General features: G+C 39.7%; 1 protein-coding gene across 1 annotated transcript in view; it reads right to left on the bottom strand.

Moving 5' to 3' along the window:
• Positions 1 to 985: 985 nt before the first annotated feature.
• The window catches only part of exoc4 (exocyst complex component 4), a 114,285-nt gene continuing 95,001 nt past the window's right edge, over positions 986 to 20,269 (bottom strand). Inside the window, exons 17-20 of the mRNA XM_044108430.1 lie at positions 15,664 to 15,808; positions 12,839 to 13,017; positions 12,288 to 12,447; positions 986 to 3,037 (exon numbers count right to left, since the gene is read on the bottom strand). Coding sequence (XP_043964365.1) covers positions 2,800 to 3,037; positions 12,288 to 12,447; positions 12,839 to 13,017; positions 15,664 to 15,808 — 722 coding nt within the window. The 3' untranslated portion in view covers positions 986 to 2,799. The remainder of the gene's footprint in view (positions 3,038 to 12,287; positions 12,448 to 12,838; positions 13,018 to 15,663; positions 15,809 to 20,269) is intronic.

Raw genomic sequence — 20,269 nt, 5'->3', positions numbered from 1 at the left:
CATGGCAACCGATCACCAGATGAAGTGCATTTTGGGCCTTGTAGTTCTTTTGACAGCAACGTTTCAGAGAATGAAACAAAACGAATAACAAGGTATAAGTAACAATTGCCTTAAAAATAATACCAGGAGAGAAAATGGCTGTGCTTTCCAAAAAGTCTTTACACCTACTGAACATATTTCTGTTCAATAGGTGAATGGAAGTCCGCATTTTCATGGCCTTCATTTAAGTTTTTCAGAGATAGATCAAAACAGGAGAAAACTGCAATATGGTGGATTGTGTTCTGAAAATGGCAAGTGGTCATTAACGCTCTGTCATGGGGACGCAGTAAGCAAAATGTAGTAAAGTTCAGGAAACATATCTTTATGGAGGCTGCAAAATACATTATACTGGACTAATTCACCTTCCTGCATACACCAACCGCAAAGCTATAATAGTTAGTTCTGATCGAAGCATATTCATGGTCAAAATTCCACATTAATGAACTTTAGAACGTATGGCATTTAAATATAAAAATATTAAATATATTCACAATGTTAAAGAAATAACAGAGAACTTAAAATCTCGGGTAAATTAACGATTCAAATATAGTTATTGAATTACCGCCTAACATTTTGATTTTGCACCTCAATGTGATGACATTAAACACCAGAGCTCCAGGGACATTCAGGATTTATAAATACCATACTATGCCAGGAACATTTTACCACGTGAACTAATGCCTACAACAACTGAGGCCTCAAGTTGTACGCTGTCTGTGTTTATTTTTCCAAATATGCCACTGTTAAGCTCTTCAGGCCTTAAAGTCGTGTCACAGTGCATCCTCTAGTATTGGTTTTGGATGAGACAAGCTTCAGATTGAAAACTAAAACATCTCCAGTGCTTCGAGTGGATGGACTGTCATATGTGACAGATGGTACTTGCATAGCATCAACAGAAAATACAATGCAAGAAAAAATGTTTAAAATACAAAAATTAATGGAAGAATTTAACAGATTTTGAAAAAATCTTTATTATCATATACACTGACAAATCGCATGAGGCTAATTTTAAGCAGACAGATTTGAGATTATACATAAGGAACAAAAACAAAAGATTAAAACAAACTCAAGACAAACGTGATACCGAGGGATTCAATACATGTGCAAAAAAAAATGTGCATTGAAAAGAAAAACATGACGCACAACCTAGTGTAAAAAAAAACAACTATGGGAATTACTTGCATGACAAAAAGATCAGTCTTGCAGTGCGATGAACATCTAACAGCATATGTAAGAGGCACGACACAGTTGGAGAATATTGTATTAAAGTTTCCACATGTGTAACCTTTCAGAACTATTTCTGAAGTGAACAAATGAATGAGCACATCTAGGACTTTGCACCAAGTGTGCTTTACAGAGAAGTAGGCGAACCACTCAGCAGCTCCATCGTTGTTTCCCCATCGATTCCAGGCTGTGTGTCACTATGATGGATTGCTCTGTGGGCTTCAAGGAGACCTGTGGTGGGACCGCCGTATTGACAAGGCTCCCATTTCTCTCTCCTCCACTCGTTAAATACTTCTCTGCAAAGTTAATGAGCGGAAAACAGGGAGGGAAGCGACTCGGGATCTTCTCTTGTTGTCATGGTGTTTGGTTTACTTTTAGGGATTTAAACAGGACGGTAGGATTTTAGTTGCGGAAATGACTGCTGTAGAAATATTTTAAAAAGTATTTATGTATTGTATTTTATTATGGTTTTATGTAACTGTGGCGGAGCCGTTTTCCACAGCAGAGGGAGGAATTTAGTCAGCATTGATGGGAAGATGGACGAAGAAGACTTGAGACTGGGGAGAGAATTCACCTTCCAGCAGCACAACAACTCTAAACATTTTTAAAATGTAGGGTTACCACAGAATTCGACTGAACTTCAGGTGTTTTTTGAGAAAGTAGGAACAAAAATCCCCAGTAAAATAAACGAAATGTGTGGTTGTAACATTGCAACATGTTAAAAAGGAATGCAATATCTTAAACCTGAAAAATATAATTTGAAAAAAAAAAAAAAAGTTGTGATTCTTTTCTCCTACGCCTTGCACAAGGCAACTTCAGAAACTTAAAAAAAAGCAGACCACGACTCAGATTTTTGACAACTGCAGATATGATACAATCCTAGGGAAGCTAGGGAACTCTTTAGGGACCAAACTAAATTGACAGCAAGCGGAGGAAGTGGCCTCATTCAGACAGTCTAATCTGGCATCTGTTATTGCAAACAGAATCAGTGAGTCCATAGGGGCTGACGGGAGAGGAGAGATGGAGGTGTAATGGAGAGCAGCAGCTTGGGTTCTAATAGGAAAATGAGATGAGATAGGGCCCGAGTTCAGGTGACTGTCCAAGATGGTGTCGTTTAAACCGGAGCTGTTGTTTTGGAGAGCTGGGGGTTGTTAGGAGGTTTTGGCGTGCAGCGAGGATTTATGATATCTTTTAAAAAGTGGAAACTGACAACGCAAGATGCCTGATATAGAAAGCAGACTTGCAAAGTTTGCGGTGGTGGCGGCTGTCATCTAACTTTCCAATTAGAGCGAGTCAGTGCAGCGCAAGCTTATCGATGATCTCCATTTGAAGAGGTGGAATCATGTATGTCTGTGTCAGCTCTCGACTACAACCCTTATCGTCGCATCAGGCAAGAAAACACAAAGGACGCACCTCAAAATAAATTCATACAATCTCATGTCTAAAGCAATCCTTACTCTCTTAGAGATCTCGTGGATCAGTAACAAAACAACTGAACACAAAATGCTAGGCAAAGTAATCCCCTCTGTTTTCTTGCTACACTGTGGTGATCTTTTTGTCCTTGGTGGCCTGTTTGATGGCAGCCTGCTCGCAGATGATCTCCTTCAGCCTCTGCAGACGGACGTTTTGGGTGCTCATGTCCCCCACGCCCGTCTGACTGCGGTGGAGCAGAGACAGGGCGTTGATGTACTCGAGCTCTGTGTAGCGAACGCCCTGGTCCACGACCAGGTTCAGCAACTCATCTGGAGTGTTGTACAGCATCTCATAGTACTGCCTGCAAGGAGGGAGAGAAAGCAGTAACAGGCTATGGATGAATAACATAAGAGAATGACCACAGTGATTGAAGTTGTGGAAGAATGCAGGGAGGAGATAGAGAAAAACAGACACTTAATATACGTCTGTTTTTCCTCTTCCCGGGGTGAATCAAAGAGATGCGGAAAACAAAGAGAGAGCACAAAAGCCAGACCAACCACTGTTGCTGTCATGCTCAATTTTTTTTTTTTTTTAAAGAGGACATCAAGGGACCCGGTGAAGCTGCTGCTGTGAGATGCAGTTAAAGGGGAAAACATACACAAGCTCCCAATAGCCAAGACTGTTCTTCTGAAATATTGGAGACACACAGAAGAGGAAAGGGACTGTGTGTAGAATAAACAGCTCTTTAATCAAGACCAAATGCATCAAGCGGCCATTTGAAAGAGTGCATGAAGTACATACTGATAAAGAGGTAGCACAAATGGACAGCGGGCACCGTTAAACAACACACTTCTGCACAAATTGGATCAAATATGTCAAACGGGTTTTGTTTTCTACACTATCTGCATGCGGCTTTTTACAGGACCATTCAAGGTGGAATTTTGAACGTCTTATGACTCAGCAGACTGAAATTATTATTGATGCATTTACTGGTCAATGCACAGCAGAAAAAATGCAAGTTCCTAAGCAAAGGGAGAAGACTCAAGGTATGGTAGTGCAGCAGGAGATCTCAGAGATATTTTTTTTGGTCCCGGGCAAAATAGGTCAAACACCTTCGAAAGTAAATGGATGTTACTGTCTAGCCCTACTCTTGAGTGTATAAAAAGAGGAAGCTCATGCAGGCAAACACTAAAATAGATTTTAGCTTCCAGTGCCCTCGAGGACTAAATGTTAAGCTTCCACAGTGTAGCTGCGGAAGCAAACTTGAGTTAGAGCACAGCAACTGTGGTTTGCAGCGCAGAAAGGATTTACAGTCAGCTCACCTTTTACAATGCCTTGCAAAAGCTTTTATACCACTTGTACTCACATTTTGTCACATAATGACAATAAACTTGAATGTTTTTTTATGTGATAGGCTAACAGTAAGTGGTACAAAATTGTGAAAAAAGGAAAGTAATACATGGGAAAACAACAACAGCAACAACAAAAAAAAAAAACCCATAATAATTAGAAATGTATTATAGGCATTTATTTTCCATTTCACAGTGAACATTTTATAGAAGCAGCTTTTACTGAAATGACAGCTGCATTTTGTTTGGAGTATTTCCCAACCACATGTGCACCTGCAGAGGCTGGAATTTTCGCCCATCCATTTTTTTTTTTTGCAAAATAGCTTGTGCTCACATTGGAGACAATAGTACAAGTATGTGTTGGTCTGACACACATAATCCCAATGAAACACATTACAGATTGTGGATGCAACATTAAAAATGATTCCATGACAACTCTGTATTAATGCATCTAATGGAACAGGTTGATTATGCTATTTGACTTAGCCAGTATCTGAATTTGTATTTGCAAATCGATAGGGTAATTTGAAGTATTGGATTTGTGTAAATAATTACAGAGAAGGCTGCAGCTGAAACTGCTACAGGGCTTCTTTTCTCCGTAGAGGAAGGAAAGGCTTCCTTTATTAGAATAAACTACCAACCTTGGCCAAGGACAGCTGTTGCTCGCCCAACAACAGAAACTCCTGCAGCTTTGTAAGGCAGAAAGATGCTCAAGACGGGGAGTAACACTGTTATGATAAATGAAGCCCTTATGTTTCTTTTAAAACAGCTTTAGATACTTTGGTTTTTTTGTATTTTGACTGACAGTCAAAAACAGACTCCGAATTGTTCCAGTGAATGCATCCTAAAAGGGAAAGAAGCTAAGCTTTCTGGTGTTCTATATGAAATTCAATATGACAGTGAAAGGAGAAGAACTGTCTTTAGCTAATTTTGTACAGATCATTTTCACTGCTTACAAGGCGTTAACGACCACTTATGGAACTTCTCTCCTGCGTCTGTCTTTTATGTGACACCGTTTTTTTAACTTTAACACTTTAAAACTGAAGAAAAAACATGAAAAGAGTTATGAAGGGGGAGATGAAATAAAGTAGAGCTATAAAATAAACGCCAGATCACTTTGGAGATGAATGAGAAGCAGAGGTGCATAATATCTGTTTTTTGGCCTTCCCTTGACGAGAGACGCCCTTGATCACCAAAGCATTTGCATTCCGTCTCACCCTCCATCCTGCTCTTCATTCCTCTTCAAGGCTTTGTTCATTTTTCTCATCCTTGAATTCATCTTATGAAAAAAGCCGTTAAAATGATTGAGTATTGCCGAATCACTACTTAACTGAGGTTCAGATGAGACAGCAACAATAACGGGGCTCATCTCACAATAAAAAGAACCATACATTTAATTTTGTATGTGCTTGGCCAACCTTGATTACAACAGCAGAAATTTAAGATGAACAAAAAAGACCAACAAAAAAACAACACTGCAGACCAAAGAGAATAGAAAGCCCCGTCTCAATTTCCCCCCAAAGTATCTTGAAGATCCCCCTTGCTTTTTGAGAAAATATTCTCTCGAGACTGTCAATTTACACTTTTTGGAAGGTGTAAGTTGTGTTACATCTGGTATGAAACTGACGCCATTAAAAACTAAAAAAATAACCCTACTGTCAAATATGATGATGTTAGCGTGATGAACTGGAGCTACTTTGCTGTCTAAGACCTGGATGACTTGCTGTGATTCTGCAACACCAACTGGGACTTAATGAATAAAGGTACCGGCTGAAAAGATGACGTTTTAGTGTAATTGTGGCATTAATTTATTAGGTAGGAAAAGGTCGTAATTATGTTTATTTCCAGCTGATAAGGGGGTACTAAAGCCTTTGTGTACATGATAGTTCTTGCTGTAAGCTCTCATGTGATGACAGCAGCATCTGCAGCAAGAAGGCGTGGCAAACTATCAGCTGTCTGTTAAGAGAGCGCGTGTTTGTTTGGGTGTCTGAACCAGGAGGACTGCTTGAAATCTGAGCTTTGTTCAGCGGTTAGAGGAGGAGGAGGCTGGTCTCGAAAAAAAACCAAACAACAACAACAACAAAAAAACGCGTGTTGGTGTGTGCATGTTGCTCGATCTATCAATGTGTCTGAGTGATGTATGTTAGTGTGCGCTGAAAACACTTTCAAACAGTTCATTACCCAAGCAGTTGGAAAGCTATTTGCCGATCAGGGAAAGGCTGTTAATAAGATTAAAATCTCTCCGCACCCCACCATCAAGAAAGAAGCCCTTGTGGCTTACACACTACAACACACGGACACACGCACACACACACGTTTGCCTTTGGTGGAGTAGCAACTGGTTAATGAAACAAGTCTTATTTTTCAAACAGCACCACGGTGAATTGTTTTGATTGCCCTCCTCTTTAGAGTCTTTACAGCCCTCAGCCTCCCTCTGTGCACACCCCTCCTTCACCCACACATGAAAACCCCACACAGTAATTTTTGCCAATTTCCACCTGCTTCCTCCACAAGTCCAATCTATAAGAGTTCTGATTTATTAATCAGCTTCCTTGTATATGTGTGCTGACGTGCCTCCGTGGAGTACATTCCATTAAATTTTAATTAGCTGCTCCCTACCTCTGCCTCATATGCAAAGAATATTAAATAAATTTATGATGCGACGGACACATGACAATGGAACAAGAGAAGAAGCAGCCCCGAGAATAGAAAAGTGGAAGAAAGATGAGATTCAGCACATTTCATTTCCCCTCATTTGTAGCGTATACAATATTAAAGCCATTACAGGCAGCTTCTGTCAGCATGTCTGGGGAAACACATTAGTTAGTAGGAGAAAGACGAGAAAGAGGGGGAATAATAATAACAACAAAAAAGATGTGCAAGCATGTGGATCAACCTGACTATCAGCTGGAACCAAGGCTTGTTGGCACGGTAACAAATACCTCCAGGCACCTTCAACAAGGCTTTCTACTTTGTTCCTCTGACTTTTAACTCAAGTCTTAACACTGCTGCACACACAGCTAATATATTAAGCTTGTTGTTCAAAATCAGAAACTATACAACGAAAATGAAAGTAAGGGTGTCACAAAATAGACACAAAGCAGATCACAACTGAAAGTTGCAGGAAATTATGATGTCACCTGTGTAACACTAAGCTTATCCCTCACTGTGTAATACAATATCCTATCCACCTACCATCATCTTTTAGGAAACTGAGAATTCTTACTCTCCTTCTTTGTGTTGCCAACAAGTGACCATTTATGCACTCAATATACTTCTGTCTCTAATAAACTGTTTTCTGTTTGTAGAGAAAGAAATTTATGCACAGCAGTTTCAGACATCATATGCTCTAGAAATTTGTGTTTATAAAGATTGTGTTTTGTCAGAAAAGTGACTTTTTAAATTATCTATCCACTAAAAAAAAAAAATAATAATGGAAATGTCAATCATTTGTTTTTTCTTTTATACTTTTAAGATTTTTAGGTTTTTAGATGTAAAATATAGCTTCCCTCTGTTCTCTCCTCTGTTCTGATAACAGTAATATTTGACTGTGGTGAGTCTGAAAGACTTGCATGCTGGAAAACATGTGTTACTATGACAACTAGAGACCGGACTCAGTCATGCTCAAACTAAGACGCAGCCTAAGTGTGTTTTTATCAAATGTAATGCTGTGTTTAAAGGGTTTTTTCATTTATGTTTGCTTGTACATTTGATTCAAATAGATTGTTAACAAGAACTGAAAATAATCTTTAAAAATACAGGACAAGGATGATAATATTGCATTTTTACTAAACATAAATAGAAAATTTCAAAAAGGTGGCTTTGTGAACATGTAACCTCAGCCTTAACGTTCTCTTAGCTCTTTGAACCTAAGGATAATAGCTCCCTCCCCTCCTTCTGTCTCCATCTCCCTCCAGAACAGTGCATTTGTCTCTTCTCTGGTAATGAGCAAAGGTCTGCAGAGACTTGGGGTGAAGCTTCATCAGCAAAGACCAGTCTCATCACGCTGCATCGGCACAAACATGCGCACGAATACACACGAACCCCTGACTGGCTTCATCAGCAAAGGCGAGAGCCATCATGCTGGGAGGTGTGGATATAGAGACCAAAACGCATGGAGACAGTCTCCATCAACAAAGAGCAGCCTTTATCACACGGCGTCTTGCGCATGCACGCAGTAAACGAGCGACAGAGGAGAGAGGGCGCAGGTAGATGGAGAGGAGGAGAATTTCAATTGAGCCGAGGCGGTGAAGTTGATTGGACTATGGCAAAAACAAGAAAAAGACAGGGAGGTGGGGGGAGGTGGCCAGAGGAAGGAGAGAGATAAGGCAGGAAACACAAGGTGACAAGAATGGAGACAGAAGTGACAGTGTACTGCAACCCGGCCTAAATACAAACGCTTTTATCTGTTGACACCCACTACCTCCTGACATGGCCGTCAACTGTACTTATAACTACAATCTCTGAGGACACACCAGGCTGTCACCTTGACACACATAAGCTCCAAGCCAAAGGCAGTTTATTTGCCAACACATTGACTCTCAGAGACGCACAGCCACCAGGGGGGCACACTTTAGCAAACTACAGAGCGCAACACCTTATTGTGCATTACAGACATGTAGATTGGAACACTGGAGCCATTCCAGTAGGAGACAGGTGGGTGAGATGGGATGAACCCTGGGGTGCCTTGACAATGAGACTGTCAGACTGGTGTCTAGGCTAGCTGGTTGACTAAGCTGCGGCAGATTTGTTGTTTGTGTTATGACAACTCCCTAACATGCATGCATGGGTCAGCGGATGGCTCAGAGCTTTGCTTTTTGTGAATTTGTAATGGTGCTTCAGTCTGCGTCTGAGAACACACTTTGATTTTCTCAAGCTAATGGACCTTTCAGATCTTCACGACAACATGCCATTTTAGGCTTGTAGGTGGCATGCTTTGGGGTTGCTCTCACTACAAAACACCTCCCTTAAAAACGACAAAAGGTGAGTGCCGAGCAAAGGTGATCAGCAGTAAGGCAGGGTAGATGGACAAAGAGACAAAAACATAGATGAATGTTTTAAATAATAAGACAAAAAATACAGCTTGGAAATAGAAAGCTTTTTCTATACTCTTCACTGCAAAAACACAGAATCTTACCAAGTATTTTTAGTCTAGTTTCTAGTGCTATATTTTGATCTGATCTTACAATTAGTGCATTAAGATTACATTTAGTAAAATTTAAATAAGACAAAAGTAACTTACAAGTAACATTTCAGAACAATGGAGCCCTTTTAAGGCAATAAATTCTTAATATTGATGAAAAATTAATAGTTATAAGGAAAATATTCTGTAAGTGGAACAAGATAGTTTCCCCATCTTATAAATTATAATTCTAACTTAAAACTAGTACATTTGTAAGTAGTACTTGTTCCATCAATGTTAAGGAATTACCTGGAGCAGATATTATTTAAATCACATTTTATACTTTTTTAGATTTTGTGTGTTTTAACTCAATACAGTTCTTAAGTGAAAAACAAAAACTAAGTTCTTTTAGAAATACAATCCAATGTTTGCATTGTGAATTACTGAAGTACTAAATAGAAGATAAGGCAAACCTTCATTTTAACTTGAGAATTTGGCCTCTTGGAAACTCGACTCAAATTAAAATCAAGTAATTAACTTTTTTTTTTTTTTTTATATATATTTTGCTCTTTCAACTGTAAATCAGGAAATCAGGAATGTTAATATTGTTGCCTATTCTCATCATGAAGCAAAAACTTTAAAAAATACATCTACAAACGAATGTGAGGACACAGTGATTTAAGTTGATAATGTGTATTTGTGCTCGCTCTTTTTTAAGATGTTGTCATGCGTAACTACGGAGTTTTCTCACTTTTTTCAAGATAAAGGACTCACTACAAACTTCTCATGTTGAACTTATCTCAGCTCTTGTCAAAACAACCCATCAGCATAAACAGGCAGAGATAAAGAAAGAGGGAGAGGTGGCTACAGTGGACAATAAGAGGTGATCAGTGCAGTGATAAGGTTGAGCGCACCGTCAATAAACAAAAACACACACTCAGAGATGACTTTGCTGTGACACACAGGTTTGCAAAATGAGTCTTGTCTCTGAGCAGATGGTTGGAGAGTGTGTGTGTTTCTCTAATCGTGTGTGCGTGTGTGTTTGACCTTGACATACAAGCTTATGCTGCTGCCAAACTTCTGACTGAGCAACATGAGACTGCTTTGGGATGATACCAATACACCTGCTCACGCACACGCATGCACAAAAACACATTCAGGTGATACCAGCAGGTGCAACATTTACAACTGGATGTACTGTAAGTTTTCATTTTTTTATTTTTTTATTTTTTTTTTTAGAGTATGCAAGCCAGGATCCCACCACAAGGTGACACTGTTTCCTCACCATTTTTCACTCTATGGGAAAGGCAAAAAGTATTGAGAGTGTGTGTGTGCGTGCGTGTGTGTGTGTGCATGCCTATTTGTTCTGCAGTGCTGACAACCGGGCCCTACTGTAGTTTTAACTCAGATCATTGGCTGTTATGGTGCTCTTGTGCAGGACTTGTCCACACAGTTGCAGCCAAAACACAAAGAACAAATGATCAAGCACACACACTGGAACAGAAACAGGAGCCTGGCTAAACTGGGAAACATCTGCAGCCAGTCTGTAAAGCAGACATCCTGCTGTGATTTCTTCCTTTGATTATTTGCCATCAATTCTTTCCAGGGGAGGTAATAACAAATATTCTTCTTGTAGGCCAACCAGACTGTTGGAGCAGAATCACTGCTGATTCCGGTTAACCAAAGCCAACTTTCTTAATGTCTTTAATTCAAAACTGCAATGCTTTACAACACCAGATTACACACTCAGTTACAAATCTGTTAAATAGAGAGTCCTACAGTAAATTAGTTATTTTTCAGCCAATATGAATAGGTGACATCAACAGCATCTCTATGCCAGGATGTTGTTTGGGAGGCAATGTAGGAAAAAAACAAAACCCAGAACTACGTCTGTAAGTATCTACAATTTGTTAAACTCTGCTGAGACTTTAACTAGTGACAAATGCTTTGGTCAGGTATGTATATATGTGCTGCTGTGTGGTTATTATTACTTTTTTGCATGTGTGGGAGTTAGGGCTACACTACAGGTGTGTGTATGTGGGGGTTTTGTATGCATTTGTGAGAGTCTGTATCTAGGAGCCGGAGGCCGGCCAATCCAAAAAGCCATGAATGTGTAAACAATGAGCTTTGCAATTCCCAATCAACACTTCCACACCGCCCACGCCTCGTAATCAGGAGAGTAGGAGAAAGAGAGAAAAGACACAGAAAGCCATCACCCCCATTCCACCGTAATCAAAGCTGACAGGAGGAAGAAATAACATGCTAATCACCTCCACATCCGGTACTGTCCACAACAGTTCAGGTCATTACACTTTACCTCTTTAGTTTGTTTTTTTGGAACGCATTTATACCAAATTGGATAAATAATAATACCCAAATTCTGCTGGCACACAAACACCAAAGCGCAAAAAAAATATGACACGTTTTAAGGGATGTTGAAAGAAGCTAATTAACCCTACAACAGGTCACGGTGCATTTTCGGGCTGTTAATTTTAAAACGAATATTTAATGTTCCTTCCTCAACTTTTATCTTTAAATAAATGCCCCTTTTTTGCTGACATCGCTGCATATTGTACATGCTCATTTCAACCAACTTCTCTCTCAGCCATCTCTTCTACTTCCCTTACAAAACACTTAAGAGTTAATGAAAATCTTCCCAAACCTGAGGTCTCTCTCAGTTCGTCATGTTTTGCATGACCCTTTCACTCACATAGATGACAGATTCACAAACAACGTCTTGGACACAAAACACAGTGTTGCTGACAGGCTGCTTGACCCTCTGTCGGGCATTGACAATGTTTCTTTCGGAACTTGGAAAAATGATATGTTATATTTACATCATGAAATGTCAAAAGAAATTCTGACCCAAAACTCCACGTACTGAAGTAACAGGAAGCTATACCGGAGGAGTTTTAAAATTATAGTATCTCTAAAAGCTTTGAATACAGAAACTGAGTACCTCCCATGTTGAAGATCTCCAAAAGCCCCTTATGTGTCTTGAAGTTTTTAGAGCCTGTAACTGCAACTACACATTTGCTGTCTTAGTCCTTGAAGAAAGGTGCTGTAAGGGCTCCAGGTAAGCTATTTTTCTTTTTTTATAAAACACTTCCTGATAATAGAAAAAAATGAGGTAGAGCTACCTAGCAAAGTCGAGGTCGGCCTCTCTGGACATGGTGATGTTGGTGAGGTTCTGTTGAAGGACAAAGATGTTTCTGCACATCTTTTTGATGCCAGACTCGCTGATTCTCTTAAAGTATTGGGCCCCATTGATTAGAATGCAGGAAATGAGATGACCAAGACCTGAAAAAAACCCCAACAACATAGGTTTAATTTGGATGAAAACAGCAGACTATTTACTAAAGAAGAACAAAACATTTCAAGTGTTCTCAAAAATGGAGGGCAAAGTCAGGGTTCCAACAGATTTGTTTAATTTTTTTCAAGAGTTCTCCATCCTTGAAAGGATAATTTAAATAACAAATGGTTAAAATTATGGACAACTGATTTTAGAGAACAGGTTAAGGTATACAGTTTAAAAGTATTAACATTTTTCCAAATACCAATTTCTTTATCCATTTCTATCCAGATGCGGAAAACAATGAAAATAAACGCCACACTTTTCCAAACTACAAAGGAATGCCAAAGTAAGGCAGTAAATTTCACCTTTTGAAATTTCTACCAGGGTCCAGTTTACCTTCAAATATATACTGAAACTTGTGCTGCTGCAAAGCGGCTCCCATGGCTTCTTCAATGGCTGAGATGTCCTTATTCAGTTTGACCACCAGGGGGTCGTAGTCCATGCTTTCCACATTGGCCACAATGGCATAGTTCCCCTGCTTGGTGAGGGGGATCAGGTAATGGAAACAATGTACCCTGGAGTAAAACAAAGGGGTGGAGTAGAAACAAGACCAGAGACCAATCTTGAAGCATATTCAATTGTAAAGCTTTGCACTTAATCAGCTATTAAATGCACTTCATTCCTCAAACTATCATTTACAATTATATCCCTCAAGAACGTTTCAGTCACCTGCTGCTATTATAATGGTCTTCTAAATCAGAATTAAGTAGTTATAATGTGAACTGTCTACCTGCTTTTAAACTCTATAATTTATACAAAAATTCTTCAGTTTCATAAGTATTCAGAATAAATCCACTTATTCAACTATAACTACATCACTGCTGGATATCGTTAAGCCACAGAGAGTGCTGGAGAACAGCCCTGAATATGAAACATTTTCCTTAAGGGTGTTAAAAGAAAAGCAAAAACCTTGTGTAAATAAAGAGCACACTCTCAATACTGTTATGTAACCATATATATATTTTTAACACTAGCATATGTATGTTTTACACCTAAAAAACGACAACATTGTTTTCAGAGCCGTCAAGACGATGCACTTTAAAAAGAAAGGAATGTAGGTAAAAAATTACAGCTCCTTAACATATTTTGTCAGGGGGCTCAAAATAATTGGACAGTTGCCTCAAATAGATTTCTAATTGGACATTTGCAAGTGACATTCCCTGCAAAGAAAAGTCCTGAAGGATATGCGATTACCTGACCTTTGGTTCACCCCTACATCGGAGAAAAATCGCTGGGCACATCACGAGGAAAAAAACTTTGCTGGTGGCTCAGCAAAATAAAAGGGCGTAAAGATAACTGTTATAGTTGAGCAAAGTATATTGTTTTTCCCTGAAGAAGAGAATGCTATATAGTAGCAAGAAAACTGAAAAATAATATCAATCATTAGAGATTATCCATTTACATTGCCAGCCACTTATCAGAGATTGGGTAAAGGGACTAAAAGGTCCAGAAGAAAAACCCTGACATTCCCCAATGACATCCTCTGGTTCATTCTACACCCCATCTGACCCACTCCCAGGTTAGATTGGGTGTAGTTCCTCTGAGCTCTGGGTCTGTCCTGCAAAATTCTCTCAGTGGGACAAGACGAGAGAACCTGGGAAGTGTTCATGAGAGATAGCAATCATATGACTGAACCACCTAAACTGACTCCTTTTGATGTGGAGGAGCAGCAGTTCTACTTAAAGCTAATCACCCAATCTTTTAGGCCAAGTCTAGCGATGGTGTGAAACAAGCTGACATCAGCATCTTGGATCCAGGATCTCATACTTTTAATCATAATCTGAATCTCCTGACAATAGATGAAAGTTGCGACATAGATAGCCCAGTAAATCCAGAGCTTTGCTCTTTGGATAAGCTCTTTCTTCACTATATTGCAGCAGATAAGGGCCCAATCTATCCATGGACCACCTGCTCTATCATTTTCTTGAACCTCCTTGAAGCAGAATCTGACCCCAACCCTGGAATAAGCAGCGTGCCTTTTTCCGGTTGAGAACCAAGACCTCAAACTTGCAACAACTGACTTTCATCCTAGCAGCTACACACCGCTCCAATGCTAATAGATCATAGTTATTACTAAAAACAACAAATACAATATTAAGGTTCCTAAATCAGGCCAAACACCAAAATGCCATTCTGAATGTAGAATTTACTTCCTCAATCCTCTTTTTCTATGTTCTCTTTAGTCTAACATTTTTGTCCGAGGTTCTTTAGCACCATAAAGGGCCATCTTGACTTACGAAGTCAATACATTTTAAATTCCTTAATCACAGTGTCTAGGGTGGAAGAACATAAAAATGATATGGGTAAATGTCTTCTCCCCTTCGGCAAAAGCCAAAAAACACACTGCATATTGAATACCTCCATCTCCCATCCCTCCCTCTCAATTCAATCGTTTCCCCCACTAAGCTACTGTAGATCCTTTCGTTAACACCCCCCACCACTTTAACCTCACTCATCTCTCCTCCTCCCTTTTCTCTCCCTTCCTTGCCTCCTTCTTTCTTCCTCGTGGCTTCATTTAGCTGGTACCACTATCAGGGGAAATTCGCTAGATGGGGAGAGTCAATGGAGTGTAGCATATAGCTAGGCATCAGCCTCAGGGAGGGTTTTCGACTGAAATCATCAACAATATTGCATAAGCTACATAATGGACTACAGAGAGGGATGGAAAAAGAAGAGGATGATGGAAGACTATTAGTGGTTCTACGGGAGTGAAAAAGTATATGGTGTGGTAAATTAACTTAGACATTGACATTCAAAACACATACTGAAGACAGTGCAGTTCTGAACTGGAGAATTCATTTATGAGGACAAATCATTTTTGCACACTGGACTTGACAGCACGTTCTCTGTGCTGCTGTGTTGAAAAAGGTTGACAAAACATAACATATCAAAACAGTAATGTTATGTTCATGCAAATGCAAATATGCAGTAAACACAGTCAATGTAGACATGAAAAAAAAAAGCGATTTTCCAGCGATAACAAAAATAGATCACAAGTAAACATGTAAACATTTCCCTTGAAAAAACTCAACGTTTAATCGTTAAATTCCCTAAATTCCCTAAATTAATATGACACAAATATATATGAACTTTTGACTGAAAGGACAAGACAATAACATCACAGTGTCTAGGGTGGAAGAATATAAGTTTTGTTTTCTTACCTGACCTCCAGGTGTAACACCAGCAGACAACGGTCAGCGATATCCTGGAAGCCCCGAGACAAATCGCTCAGAGTCTGGAGAATCTGCTCCCTGCTACGTTCACTCTCACCAAGCACCTGGCTGTCTGCAATGGATGGACAGGCACCTGAGTACAAGCAAACAAGATACAAGAAATCAGACTTCCTGAATATTGCTTAGGCTTTGTCACAGAAAAAAAACCCCAACAGGTTTATTTTTTACTGTGAAAACCTTTAATCTAACAAGCACTTCACTGGGATATCATAGCACAAACGTAAATGACCCCAGCTCATTTCCACAACTGTAGCAGCACCTTTAGTTCAACTTCACACATTTGCCGAGTCCTTCATCATGTTCCCATACTTTCTTCACACAACTTGTGCTGAGGCAGCAGGAGCATGTGTCACTGTACGGCATTGTAAGCGACACAAAAGAGCCGATTGTGCTTGTGTGAATGTGAGAAAGAGTCTGAGAGCATGATGAGCATAAATTCAGCTCAGTGTAGATCAATGGCCATAAATTAACAAGAGAAGGAAAAGGAGAGAAATTGGCCCCGTCACTCATATGTAAGTCTATTTGGCCAATGAGGCGTGCGTGGATGTGTAAGCAATGCGTGCATGCGTGCGTGCAGGCGTGTGTGCGTGTGTGGGTGTGTGAACAGAAAGTGATTGTTGAGCAGGAGAATACAGGGGTCCAGGATCGATGTGCCGCAGTCAAAGCCACCTCCCTACTTATTCTTTCTGCCCTTCCGAAGGTCACAGATGAATGCAAGCTGGTACATATCAACACACACACACACACACACGCCCACGTACGTATGTATGATGAAGCCCGGAATAGTGGTGAACTACTAAAAACCTGAAATAATGTGCCATTCTGTATAAACTGTGACAGATAAAAATGTATTTAAATTAGAACATTTCATTTAAAAAATAAAATGAAATTTAAAAAACTGGGTGCCCAGAATGAAATTTTGATGCGTAATTACTGCTTTCAAGTGTTAGAACAAATATTCCCTAAATTATGCCATACAGTAGGGCAAGCTGTGAGCTTTACTTTAAGCTTCAAGCATCCAGTATGCCGAGGTGAGTGAATCATCATAGGTGGAGACAACCAAGCATTTTTTATCTATATTTGAGTCACAGTTGCATTGCTTCTGTAGTAATGGTTCACATATGGCGAATGAGAGTCATGGAACTCAAGCAGTGGGATTTTTTCATATATTAAAATTAATTAATTCAAAAGCCTGGGTTATATTGTGTGTACAATACAGTATCAGAAGTGATGTAAGGCAATGTTGGAATGATACTGTTCTTGGATATCAAGACATCCTGAACAAAGAGATGAAGATTTTTAAAATAGCAGTAAGCTTAGGATAAACCAAATAAACTGTTCCTGTCTTTTCATATGGCAGGATTTCCTTTTTCAAAGATTATGTCCATTATTCCACTGCTTAGGGATGTGAGTGCAACCACAAGAATGTCAAATCCTAATTTGCATGTGCTCAATATGTTTTACTGCCCGTACTGCAGTTACTTTAAATGAATCTTTGCAAGATAAGAAGCCGATGGCCTTGAGAAAACAGCAGCGAGGTGTATGCTCTGCCTTTCCAATCAACAAAGCAAACACAGCCAGCATTGCGAGTGACAAACTGGTGACAGCTGCTCTTACAGTTTGTGCAACTGACAAAGAGAGATAAAAAGCAGGGAATACTGTTTCTCATTAAAACCTTGCATGTTTGTTATGTGTCGGCCTTGTGCATAAATGTATTCAATGTATGTATGCACTGTATGTGTAAGCTGACATGCTAATTAACAGTCTCCTTGAGTAAACCTGATAATGCATGTGTGCAGTGTGTGGGAGGACACAATGGTGCAGTGTCAGACTCATTTGACTACTTGCTGCAGGTGGAGGCAGTAAAACACTTTGTGTCAAACTCTAACTGAATGTAGACAAGCTTCTGGTTTCTTTAAACATATAAAATCCAGCCGATGATGGAGAGAAAAAAACTTTTTATGAGTCCAGCCCTCTGCTGTCCTTTAGTACTTATCTGTTTTGTTTCTGCACGGATCCTAAATTATTATTCCAGTGGATGTACATATTTTTTGTACATTAGAACATTCTCGTCTACTGACAGGTAATGTTACAGTGCTTGTAATATCTTTACATGCACTCAGCACCAGAAAGCATCTCAACATTCTGGGCTTTTAATGATGAATTTGAAAAATTTTCAGGGTCCAACACAAGCTAGAGGCTGACTCAAGTGGCAAAAATAAAAGACTTTAGACTTGACTTAGACTCGTGCCTTAAAGAGTTGACTTGGACTTCCCCCTCAAAGACTTGAGACTTGGAAAGCATTATTTGCTAGCATCTCCGTGTTCGACCCCAAGAGCTATGTGGCACAGTGAGAGGAAGTATGTTTGGAGTAGTCAAGGTGAGCCTTTCAAACATCTTGTGGGAGTGTGTTGCTACAGGAAGTACAATGGTGAAAAAATAATGATGGGGGACTGCCTCCAAATTCTACAAATTCGCCTCAACGCAACAGCTGGATGGCTGAACTTGGACACACCTGGGTTTTTTCATCAAGACAAAGATCCCAAACACACATCAAACCTGGTTATGAAATTGATTAGGTAGTATGACAATCTTTGACCGAAAACCAACACATTTTACAAAGTTCAATCACTTCTTTCATGGAGACTGGTCAAATATGCAACCAAATCATCATCTAAAAGTTGGTGAGGTTTATTTTGAACATATGAAATAACAGAGGGCATGTAGTCTTGGTTCTCTGGTGTTTTTAAAGTCCATCTGGATGTTTTCTGTATTATCATTGAACCCTGCAAAAAGAACAGCTCAGATGCATCCATAAAGCTCCACCATCCCACCAAGGGAGAGGGTATAAACAAGCTTTTTTACCACCACTGCATCCATTAGAGGCAAATAAAGGATGCAGTGGTTATTTGCCATATGTTTTCTTAGGTTACCACTAGGATGGCTACATAAAAAGGTTGCATTTTTCATTTTGGGATTAAATAACATGTTACGGAAACAACATTGTGAACTCTTCAGGGCTCAGTGTATCTTATTTTCTCTCTTGGCTTGTGGTTGTATCTGTTGGAAAGGACATGTGTAACAAGCTTTGGTCCTGGGGCTGTTTTTCCCCTACAAAGTGTCAATGTATATGCACATGGGTATATGCATGAAAGTGACTTGAAGGCCCGTTTCCTCTCGTGTGCATTACAATCAGTCACTCTGACAGAGGAAAAAAAGGGATTACTGTGGCACACACAGCTGGAGGTCTCTCCAGGGGGTGTCCATGAAATGCACCAGCACAAACACACACACATTAAAAAAAAACACTCAGATTCCTACTGCTGCAGGCCTATGCCGCTTTGATGATGCGAGGGTGGTGTCACAGCATGAGGGGCACCATTAGAGTCGGCGACAGACGGGCAAAAGGAGACGACTCATTGGTCCTGACTGACAACTTTTCTGCTCTTTTTCTTCTGCTTATTCAGTTCCCTATAACCAAATTGCAAACGATCTTAGTTACGACTTGTTTTTATCTGCGTGGTTGAACATGAGAATATGTATGTGCATATCCGTGTCTTTTCACGCATCCCAGCGGCACGCATATGCGTGAGTGTGTTTGTGGTCTGCGTTTATCCAATTATTTTTGAATTTCATCTAAGGCAAACGTCTGTTGCTCACCATCTGCAGTAGATGAGGGTGGGAGACATTAAAGAAGGAGATCAGGCACAGAATCTTCACACAGCATGCAAACAGAAAGGAACATGTAATGTTATACGCCTAATTTTACCCTCCCTGTCCTGCATTACAGAAAGGTGTTATAGAACGCATCATCTTGAGAAAAACAAAAACAACCAGGCAAGAAGATTGGAGATGTATAAAAATGGAAAAGTACAAGACACACTCCACAAGAGTCATGAAACACACACACTCGGAAAAAACAGGAGACAACGTCTTGCAGGGGTTTAGTGATGAATGATTTCTGAACGACTGGCAGGGAAATAATGGAAGACATTATTTATTTTGCTGCCTCTGGTGGGTGAAGAACATCTGCAACTAAACTATGAATTTCTATCCAGGGAAACAAAACAGCAGACGAATAGAAATCCGCAATTAGTCTAGATGATTTGTAATACAGAATGATTCTCAAAAAACAGGGATGAATTGAAAGCTAGTGAGTGAACAAAGAAAAAGAAGTGATGATATAAATACAAGACCATCGTCTCCAACTTTGACTAGTCTTCCTGGGCTCTGCACTTAATAGAACAACATCTTAATTAACTTCCCTGTCAAACAAAGTCAGAGGAAGAACACAGCTAAAGGAGAAAGCAATGGACTTGCTGTGGGTGAGATGAGTTATTCCTAAGAGAACATCTTGCTGTGAGGAAACCACAATGCCACATGGATGAAACCCAGAAGACTAAGCTGAAGGTTTGTTTCTCTGCCCACATGTTTAAAAATTGCTGCTGGGCAAGAGGTCTTCAATTCAAACATATAAAACAAAAGAAGCCTTGATAAAGTCTTCATACCACATTTTTCATGATACAAACTAAAT

The sequence above is a fragment of the Gambusia affinis genome, linkage group LG23 (assembly GCF_019740435.1).
Source record: "Gambusia affinis linkage group LG23, SWU_Gaff_1.0, whole genome shotgun sequence".
NCBI classification, from domain to species: Eukaryota; Metazoa; Chordata; class Actinopteri; order Cyprinodontiformes; family Poeciliidae; genus Gambusia; species Gambusia affinis.
This window is presented reverse-complemented; position numbering and strand designations above follow the sequence as displayed.